General features: G+C 41.7%; 1 protein-coding gene across 1 annotated transcript; it reads right to left on the minus strand.

Annotated features, from left to right (window-relative positions):
* Positions 1-42: 42 nt before the first annotated feature.
* Positions 43-10,805, minus strand: KARS (lysyl-tRNA synthetase). The gene is made up of 14 exons (XM_019474670.1): positions 10,742-10,805; positions 9,861-10,011; positions 9,493-9,658; positions 8,984-9,077; positions 8,525-8,711; positions 8,224-8,349; positions 4,757-4,876; positions 4,352-4,514; positions 4,079-4,252; positions 3,256-3,341; positions 2,510-2,595; positions 2,049-2,175; positions 227-370; positions 43-51 (listed from the first exon to the last, which is right to left on the minus strand). The coding sequence occupies exons 1-14, from the start codon at positions 10,801-10,803 to the stop codon at positions 43-45; spliced, it is 1,695 nt and encodes a 564-aa protein (XP_019330215.1). The 5' UTR covers positions 10,804-10,805.
* Positions 10,806-10,811: the final 6 nt, after the last annotated feature.

Below are 10,811 nucleotides of genomic sequence, written 5' to 3' on the forward strand. Positions count from 1 at the left end.
GGCGGCGCACCACCGCGCCGCGCACCCCGGCTGCGCACGCTCTCAAGATTTCTAGGCAAGCGCAAGAAAGGAGAGCTTTTCTGAGGTGGAATGCTTCGTCTTAGGGAATCGCAAATGGCTACGCTGCCTGTTGCTCGTTTTGTTAGAGAGATGGCCTGCTTTGCAGAACCTCATCCCCCGTTCTCTGACAAAGCTTGCAGTAGGCACTGCCATGCCTAACATTTACCTTGATGTTACTGGAATCTGTAAGGAACATGGTGAAGCGATCAATTCCCATGCCCCAGCCAGCTGTAGGAGGAAGGCCGTACTCCAGTGCGGTGCAGAAGTTCTCATCAATAAACATGGCTTCATCATCACCTGCAGCTTTTGCCTAAATGAGAAAATCAGTAGTAAAAGGTGGGCTGTACAGAGTGAGACAGTACCACTTCTGCTAACCCCTACCAAAAAGGAGGAGTATCGGTATTTGTAGCCATCATGTCACTGATGAAACCAAAGCCCTGTACAGCTGCGTGAGTAACAGATGAAGGAATCCTGGCACCCGGAGAACTGTGGAGGTCACTTGTACAGCTGCTTCCAAAATAGCTCTAGGCTCAATTCCTTTCTGATCTGTAGTTTCCTTTCCAGACAAAGGCCCAGGCCCCTCACTTCAGTAAAAGCTATCTCCAGGGCCATATGGCAGCAGATGACAGTGGAATAGATTGCTTTCAAAGGCTTCTCAGGTTCTTTATTGCTTGCAACCCCTCCTTTAATGTTTGCAGAAACAACTAAGAAGCAAAATTGTTTGAATTATCAGTAGTTGCTCCATGAAACAAAGTTTAGGGATTGCTTTTTTCCCCTCAAGTAGAAAGATTAAAAAACCCTATGCAGAGATGGTAACTAATGCAGCCGACCCTGACAGCCTCCAAGTGCCAAAAGTCATAATAATAAAAACGCAGACAAGCCAACCCTCTCAAATTTAGAAAATGCCAAGTGTAAGTGTTGAAACAACAACAACAACAAACATTTTTGCTCACAGTTTCAAGGAAGACTTTGCAAAAGACTGTTAAAGCAAACTTTTCCGCCCGAGTCTGGAATCCTGAAATGTGAACTGCCATCCTTCACCTCAATCTCCACCCTAACATTAAATTTTCAGGCAAATTTTCATTCAATATATATATCATATGTCTGCAAAGTCTGGCTATAATCATGAGACACAACTGCAGCAAACATATATACAACAAATCAAAGGTGAAAGAAATCTGTAATATTATTCATTCTGACTGAACGTTTTGAAACTTACTATCAAGTAAGTTAGTTAACATAAGTCTATTTTCCTGGTTTTGACAATTGTTTAATCCTCTCAGGCAGTGTGAAGCCATTAGAAAGAGCAGGAAGAACAGAAACTCTGTTTCTGCAGACCGCATCATCTGACCACAATCTCTTGTGGGCACGTATGCATTCATGGATGTATATACCTAATTAGTAACAAAATCAGTTTCAGTCACTCCTTTCTGAGGCTTATCTAGAGAAACCTAGTACTATAAATTTGCAGGCCTAGTAATTTCCAGTCTGCAGCTCTATTCTGTGAGCCAATTTAAAATAGTAATAACTCAGTTCAGGAAATCAGGCTATTTCTTACACACCATTCAAACTCTTACCGGACACGAAAATTTATTTAAGAACCTAGTAGTATAATGTTGTCTGACTACATAAATGCTTCATGGGGGAAAAATAACTTTCAACCTCAGCAAGACAGAGAAAACTCTTTGCATGTTTGCTCTTTTTCAGATTAGTACTTCAAGTAGAATAAAAGGGAAGATATTCCAAAACAAAGTTGCACTACTAAAAAACTAATCAACAGCAGTGTTTGGACTTGCTTACCTTAGAGAGCAAGGTTCCTTTAAAAGGAATTAACTTTTAATGACAGGCTTTCACTTGAGTGAGAAACACTTGCTCAGAGTAGTAACAACCCTTTTCAGCAGTAGGGAGTAATGACAGATTTGGAATAGACATGGGAAAAATTGCTTACATGCCTATATCATTGATTCACTATGAGCAAGACACCATACCTTGGCCTGATCCTCAAAAAGCTGCCGCTGACGGAAAGGATCATTAAGTTCTGTGTACGCATTGCACACTTCCTTCTTCATTACAAAGAGTTCGAAGCGTTCTGTTAGTCCCTGATGAGAGCGATGCCTATGTGAAGACGACAAAACAACCATACCTTAAAATAAACATCCTTAGAGGAGCAAAGAGCACATACATTACTTCAGGAGGATTGCCCACACTTAGCAGTAACAGCTGTCAAAACTACAACTATTAAGCACACCTCTTCCCCGGATGACAGGTTTCACAGCTCAGGAACCAATGTCTGCCTTGGTTGGTGTCAGAATTCACAAACTCGTATACAACATCAAAATCTGTTTTCACATACGTGACTTTTTTTTGCTTGCCTTTTTTTTTTCTTTTTAATAAAGTAGGAGTAGAGCATTTAAAAGAGTTACACACTGACTGTGTCTCATACTCTTACCATTTGGCTAGAGGACTCATGATCTGTGGGTGATCACAGATGAATGTAGGGTTGATACACGTGACTTCCAGGAATTCACCAACTAACTGCAAAAACAAAAGCAAAACAATTATGTAGAGTACAGTATCACTTTCCCAGCACTGCCTTCCCCAAACATCCTACTTCCTTCTCTTCACTACTGAAGAAGGTACCATAAAGCTGAAAAGTTTCCCAACTAATAATTCCTGATCATGGTAATGTCTTCACTAACGGAGAGCGTACGTCCTAGTTGGATAAGAAAAATGACATGGCAAAAACTGTATAAAAAATAACAACGTAATTCAATTTGGACATTACAGCAAAGGCCAATAGGAAAAGCAGCAGAAAAACAGCTATCAGGTCCTATTTTGGGTACAAAGGAAAAGACTTAATACAGTTGACAGAAGAACTATATGGTAAGCCTACCAGTTTGGTAAGGTACATACAAATGCACAGACAAAACTGATCTGCTTTAAGCACAAGAGACCAGTTATCAAACCAAAATTCTCTAGCACTCACATTAAGCAGGCATCAGTAAACTACATTTTGGTGTAGACAACACAAAAAGATTCTGACACAGCAAGTTTTCTCACTGTGATACAGAAATAGCTGAAGCGCATTTCAGCGTGTTTGCCCAGATGCAGCTAAACTTTTGCTCTGAAGAGACTTCTGTTGATACAGATAGATCCTCAAAGACATTAGGATTATAAAACCACACCTTTACTTACTCTGTCAAGAAGCCTGGCTGTTGTCCTGGGAGGTGGACACTCAACATTTCTCTCTGCACAAAGCTCATCAAAGAACCTGCGAGTTTCTGAAATTGTTGTAGACAAAAATTAGAAAAGCCACCCAGGCAACCACGTTTTTTCTTCTTTCTGCATGCTTCAACGTGTCTTACAGTGATTTATAAGGTCTTAATGGTATACACCATGGAAAACATGAGCTTAAATGTCAATCTACAAAAACAGTGTTTGTTTTTAATCAGTTTACACTAAAATATAAGTTATTTTATATTTCAGAAACTTGACAACAGTTAAGCACAACCCCATACAACTACTGGTTAAAAGAGAAAACCGGAGGGGGGAAGGGGGGGAAATCACTGAAAAGTGTATGAACTCATTTCCTTATGGCTCTGGATTCCACGAATAAAATAGCACATACGCACATTTTGAAGCAAGCCCAAAATAATCATACTCCTAACCTATGATCACAGGCACAGAGAATCAACTGCACAAAAGACAGAAGAAATAAAAAATAAAAACCTGGGTCTCTTCAACAGATCAAGAACTCCCCAGATCATGCCTCTTGAGTATACAGCATCACACATACTCAACAAAGGAAGAGGCAAAAGAGTCAGATCCTGCCAAAGACTGCAAGGCGTGAAGGCTTCTTTCTGGACTCTTAGGTAACAGACAAAACCAGAGAAAAGCAATCCCATGTGTTAGTACTACCTCAAAAAAGCAGCTGACAGACTGCAGGCTGAGAACTCGAGACCTTTTGCCCTCTTTCTGTTAAAGAAGAATTATAGGACATTCACACTCAGCATCTAACCTTCAGTTTCAAAACATTCAGCTGGTGGAAATTTCACTCCTAGAACCTTTTCCAGATCATACACCATGCTAATTCGCCGGAAGGGAGGGGTAAAGTCTATCTCATATGCCTGTCCATCTTGACCATCTGGATGGTAAGTGATCCTGTAACTTCCAGTAATGTGTCTCACCATTCCTACAAAAGGAACCTGAAGTTTAGAAGAAGAGTATGCCACATAATATGCAATTCTTCTAGAGATTCTTACTCTTTTTTAATTAATATTGTATACGTCACCTGAAAGCAACTTCTCTGTAATTTCCATCAAGTCATGGTAGTCTGCATAAGCCATATAGAATTCACAAGTTGTGAACTCAGGGTTGTGAGTCAAATCAATTCCTTCATTCCGGAACTGACGCCCAATTTCATATACTCTGTCCATGCCTCCAACCACCACCATCTAAACAAACAGAAATTCTAGTAAACACACTAACTTTTTCAAAGGAACTAAAGAGAGCTCAAATGCACACAACTGCAACATGACCTTACAGATCTCATGCAAGATACATTTTGTTTCCTCCAATCCAATGAGTCCACCTTTCTTCAAGAATAATCCTCGTTTTACCTACATTTACTTTTTTAGAATAAGGTCACAGCAGTCTGGAGAATGTAGGCTTAGCCATGAGGGGCTTGTATTTTTACCTTATGGTAAAGCTCTGGAGCGATTCGCATATACAAATTCATATCCAGTTCATTGTGGTACGTGATAAAAGGTTTTGCCACAGCTCCACCTGGAATTATATTCATCATAGGAGTTTCAATCTGTAAAATAATAACAAAAATTTTGATTTAACAGTGGCATAAATATTTCCAGGCTCCTACCTCAATGCCCTGCTTTCGTCTAGTCTGTTTCCAAAGCAGAACTCTGTAGATCAAGCAAACAAACCACAGCTAGCTTTGATGAAAAATCTCTGTATTTCATTTATTGTTTGACATTCCAGTATACGAAAACAATTCTGCACTAAAGAGCACTTCTCCCATGCAGTCAGTGAAGACAAATTACTTAAACTATTTGTTGCTATCAAGAATCATTCATATTTACTATAAATGTGAACCTGCTGGGTTCATGTTGTCAAAGCCAGGAACTGGGCTGTGGCATTGTCACAAAATCACCTCTCTACATTGCAGAAAATGAGGTTCAACAAGGCCAAGTGCAAGCTCCTGCACCTGGCTCAGGGCAATCCCCAATATCAGTACAGCCTGGGGAATGAATGGATTGAGAGCAGCCCTGCAGAGAAGGACTTGGAGATACTGGTGCGTGAAAAATTGGACATGAGCTGGCAATGTGCACTTGCAGCCCAGAAAGCCAACTGTATCCTGGGCTACATCAGAAGAAGCGTGGCCAGCAGGTGGAGGGAGGGGATTCCCCCCCTCTACTCCACTCTGAGGCCCCACCTGGAGCACTGCATCTAGCTCTGGGGTCCCTAGTACAAGAAAGAGGTGGACCTGTTGGAGTGGGTCCAGAGGAGGGCCACGGAAATGGTCCGGTGGCTGGAGTACTTCTCCTGTGAAGACAGGCTGAGAGAGTTGGGGTTGTTCAGCCTGGAGAAGAGAAGGCTCCGGGAAGACCTCCCTGCGGCCTTTCAATATATAAAGGGGGCTTCTAAGAGAGGCGCAGAGAGACTTTTTACCAAGGCCTGTAGCGACAGGACAAGGGGCAATGGTTTTAAACTGAAAGAGGGTAGATTTAGATTGGACATAAGGAAGAAATGTTTTACGATGAGGGTGGTGAGGCACTGGAACAGGTTGCCCAGAGAAGCTGTGGATGCCCCATCCCTGGAAGTGTTCAAGGCCAGGTTGGGCGGGGCATTGAGCAACCGGGTCTAGTGAAAGATGGCCCTGTCCATGGCAGGGGGGTTGGACTAGATGATCTTTAAAGGTCCCTTCCAACCCAAACCATTCTGTGATTCTACGATAAAATCCACTTGGTAAGAGAGCGAGCTGTTTCATAAAACTTATGAAAAGTATCAGCCTTCCTCAGTATCTTCTCCAAATCATTGTTTACGCTGTAAATTCTTTAGGACAGTCTCTGTAGCAAAGCTGTAAAGCAGTGATTCTGAAAGAAATGAAATGCCATGGATACTGCAAATTTTGCAAAACCTAAACAATTTTAATAATATCGCTTTTTTGGGGAAAAACTAAAATTATTAACATTTGGAATATTCAAAATTATTTGGTGGTGAGAATGGCTGGGAATATATGGATACATGGAAACATTCACTTTAGATAAAAAGCTGTTCCTGATCTTCCATATGTATGGGGAATACTGGAGTCCAACTGAATTAATTTCTGAAGAGATACACAATTTCACGCAGAAAAAAGAATTAAATCAATCCGCTGCAGGCTTCAGTGAATTGATTTAGTTAAAATCATTACAAATTTTCTTTCACAGAAGCTGCATTTTCTTAGATGTTTAAAAGGTGACCAGTTATGCTTCAAGTAGTATACATTATTGACTACGTAAGAAACAGACTTCAGTTCAATGTCTCTTGACATTGAAAAGAGGAAGTAGCTGAAAATGATGGAGAAATGGAGTAGCAGAATGATTTACAACTCAAAACTTGGCCCCCTACACAGAGAACTGGTGGAAGTAGCTAAACAATTTTCGAATTGATTCTGTGGGATATGCCACGTTTAAACCGCTGTGCTTACAAACCAGCTTGGCTTTCACATTAACACAAAGAACTTCAGTATACCTGTCCATATTCTCACATCTTAGCATCAAGAATTAATGCCCCATTACTAACCCAGAAGCATGAAAACAGGTATTTTCACAACAGAATTTCACAATTCACAACAGAACTACCTATAGCCATACAGAAAGGGAATGCTTCTACGAAATAGAATGAGACTCAGGGCTCCTGTGAAAGAACAAAGGTCAGGGCAAAAAAAGATAAGTCAATGTGTGATAAAAAGCGAACAAGGATGCAGCTAGGACTTAAAAAAGAGAAAAAATTTTGTCGGCTATGAATTAATATAGCTCCCTAAACAAGTATTTAATGGGATTCTCCAAATAGATCTATACCACAAAACAAGCTGAGCTGCGGAAAACAGAAAGCAGTCAGCATCCCAGACAGTACTGGAATCAGAAATAAAGTTGAATTGATGATGATTGAACTAACAAACCCTGACAATCAGCTGAAGAACATGATACAATACCCATGACAGTTTGGCTAATTTTTCTCAAAATTAACTAATGTCTGTCCATGGCATGACACTACATAGTGCCATATGGAGTACTGGTATGATCGAGCACTGTGCGATTCATGTACCTCCAGATTGCACTCTATTGTATAGTAGGCCATTCCCTGACTTCTCTGCCTTTTATTTTATTCCCAACATTCTCACCAAGCCTAAGCAACTTACTCCATTATTCCAACAACAAGTCAAAACTTCATATAAATTGAGAAGGACTCTTATGGTCCTTTTTGATTAAGTTATCAGAACACTAAAATCTGTAAGTACTAGATTAAGAATTATTTGGAAAAAAACAAAAACAAATCAAAGAAAGACATTAAAGCCATCATACATACGACAGAGATGACATAGCACAGGTTCGGATTCCCACTGCTCTCAACAAACTCCCACTGGCAGCTTTTGCAGATTCAGTTGATAAATACTAGTAAATAAACTACATTAAGGTCTAATCTTTTTGCTAACTGTAAAGTACAACCAAGAATCTGGATGCAACAGAGACCAGAGCTAGTATTATTTTCTCATATGCTACTCCACAATAGATCTTAAGATAAAACTGATTGTACTTACGGGAAGTAAAACCTGCATTTACTTCCACAGGCAAAACACGGTTTCAGAGATGTTATTTCCACCTTAATTTACTGAAATAAGGAAAGGGCAGCAGTAGTTTGAAGTACTACCTTGACAAAAGTTTCCTGAGTCATAACCTCACCAACTGAGGAATAGTCTTAACTTTAAAAAGAGAGGAAAGGAATGGTTCTCATTACATTAAACTTATAAAATACACCGTGCTGAGGTAATTATTCTCACTTCTGTAAATATTTTGCATATGAGCCTGAATATAAAGCATCCTTGAAGGTGAGAAGCTCTAAACACATTCAGTATGCAGAGAAAAATAAGCACTGAAGCCTTACCTCAAGGAAGCCCAACTCATCTAGAAAGCTCCGAATATATGTAATGATCTTTGCACGGGTTATAAATTTCTGCCTCACATAATCATTAAGAATTAAATCCAAGTATCTCTGACGATACCTAGTTTCCTGAAAAGAACAAATATCTTTAGAACAAGCTAGACAAAATATGCTGCCAAAGGAAAAAATACCAAAACAAAACTAATGTTCATTTGTTGACGGATACCATCAGCAGATATAAAAGGTCATCCATTCAGACCTATCTGTCAAATTGCCTCCCAAGAGTGACAGGTATGACAAGTACCTTATCTTTCAGGCCAAAGTGAAGATGAGGCAACATGTGCAGGCATGGAGACAACAGAGTTATTTCATAAGGAATAATACTCAGTTCCCCTTTCTTTGTTTTCCCAGGATTCCCCTCTACACCAATTATGTCCCCACGACGCAGCCTGTTGTTAATACGGAAATACTCTTCCTCAGATTTGTAGAGCCTGTAATTACAAAACCAATATAAGCAGTTTTGTTTAAAATTCAACATTCCAAACTGTCCTGCAAGTTTCTCCCCAGACCAAATCCTTTAAAAAAAGGATTCTTCTAGCAGGGAAACCAACCACAGCATCCTAAGCAAAACATTACCTGGCTGCCTAAGCCAACCCACAGACGAATAGCCTAAGGAGATGAAGGAATAGAATGCCCAAATACAGACCTCTAGCCCCCAGAACGCAGCTCAGTTTAGAATGCTACTGGGAATACCTCTACTTACCTGGAATTTGCCATGACCTGCAGCTTGACTCCTTCGCCACGAAGATCATAGAAAATCAGCTTCCCTCCAGAGGCACGCTTTGCATGGATTCGACCTAAATATCAAAGTATGCAGGACATCAGGAAGAGTCACTAGCAGAAAGGATATAGCAGCAAAAGCCACAGTATTATCACTTGGACAAAGGATCGTCAGCTCTGAACTGATCACTAACTGTGAAAGAGAAGCCTCAAAATTAATACCTTAAGTCTCAAAATTAATACCAGTGCACAAAAGACCATATGAACTTTGGGTCCTGGAGCCCATATCACAACCTGATCTTGTAGATGTTGCACAGGTCCACTCAGTCTGAAAGGACGTGTCCTGAATAGTCTAACACTGCTACAGACTTCATGACCGAGTAATGGGCAATGGGCAAAATTCAAAAAGAGACCACCCCATCACCAGAAGCAGCTAAGACTTGGCTTAGCAAAGCAACAGACCATCTTTCTGTATCCCAGATAAGCCTTTACCTGCCACTCTCACTGTAATGTCTGCCAAGTGATCTCCTGGCTGCAGGTGACTGTACTTCTCTATAAAATCTGAGAGACATAAGTCTACATGGAACTTGTGGGGATAGGGATCTTCACTGGTGCCCTTCAGCTGCTGGACTGCATGGCTACGGATCTTGTAGTATTGCTGTCACCAGAAACAAACACAACCAAATGATTTTGTTAGAAACTGAAAATATTTTACAGGTTGTAAATTAAAACACAGCTGCCCTTACATAGGAATATGTAGGTCTCTCCCCTTTTAACCATTTAGTTCCCCTTGAATTAAAAAAAAAAAATCAATAACATTTATTCTCGGAACAGTAAAAAGCATGAAGCCAGATGCTCACATTTGGATCCAAGCTTTCCTCATCAGCACCAATGTTATTCTCAGAGTCAGAAGCCAAGGAAGGCTTATCTGAATGCTTTTCACTTTGCTCTTTCTGCTTTGCCTCTTTTTCAGCTATTTTTCTCTCAGCCTTTAAACGCCTCTTCAGCTCACTGCAAAAGAGAAGGAAACCAGATGCAGCAGGTACTCCAATACTTCTACAGGGAAACACTTGGTAGGATTCTGCCAAAAGCTTACTGTACAAATAACCCTGTCATTCCTCTTACTCTGCCCAAAAATCAAAATAACCCTCAAGCATGTTTAAACATTTTCTTGTTTGAACTCCTTTAGTTCACCTCCTATGAGATACAAATACTCAGAGAAAGTTAAAACTGAATTAAACATTACATAAACAGACCTTCAGGATGTGTGCCTGTGTGCCCAAGGGCCTTCCGCAGGCCATTTTATACATAAGAGCCTAGCAACCCCAAGTAGCATGTAAGTGAAATAAGGCAAACTCTCCACGGAAAAAAGTCAGGCGCTACTCAGGGTTCCCGAAGCCGCCTTCGCGGCCCGGACCGGCCCCCCGTGGCCCACAGGCGCCGCGGCTCTTCCCGCAGCTCCCGACCCGCCGGCCGGGGCTTCATATGGGAAGAGGGGGGCCCAGCCAGGCCGCAAAGAACCGACCTGCTTTGGTCATGAAGTGCCTGGCGCCATCGGAGCGCGGGCGCGGCCCTCCAGGCCCAGCCGCGGAGCCGCGCAGCGGCGGGGCTCAGCATGGCGCGCTCCGACGGATCCCCTGGCGGAGACACGCACCGGGTTAGCCGGGCGTTAGCCAGGCATTCGCCTCGCCTCTCTTGCACGGCACGGCACGGCACCACACACACGCCCGCCCGCCCTCACTTTTTGCTGAGGCGCGACTCGGTCTCCGCCGCCTCACACACGCGCTCTGCCGCAGCCGCCATCCTCCCAG

This window comes from Aptenodytes forsteri, unplaced genomic scaffold (assembly GCF_000699145.1).
Source record: "Aptenodytes forsteri isolate BGI_AS27 unplaced genomic scaffold, ASM69914v1 Scaffold269, whole genome shotgun sequence".
NCBI lineage: Eukaryota > Metazoa > Chordata > Aves > Sphenisciformes > Spheniscidae > Aptenodytes > Aptenodytes forsteri.

What these genes read in the sequence shown, in the direction of transcription:
- KARS (XM_019474670.1), bottom strand. Translation starts at nt 10,803, where the DNA reads ATGGCGGCTGCGGCAGAGCGCGTGTGTGAGGCGGCGGAGACCGAGTCG. An exon ending in GAGTCGCGCCTCAGCAAAAA is followed by an intron (nt 10,012 to 10,741) that starts GTGAGGGCGGGC and finishes TCTCTTTTGCAG; the next exon opens with TGAGCTGAAGAGGCGTTTAA. An exon ending in CTCCAGAGCTTTACCATAAG is followed by an intron (nt 4,515 to 4,756) that starts GTAAAAATACAA and finishes CTGTTTGTTTAG; the next exon opens with ATGGTGGTGGTTGGAGGCAT.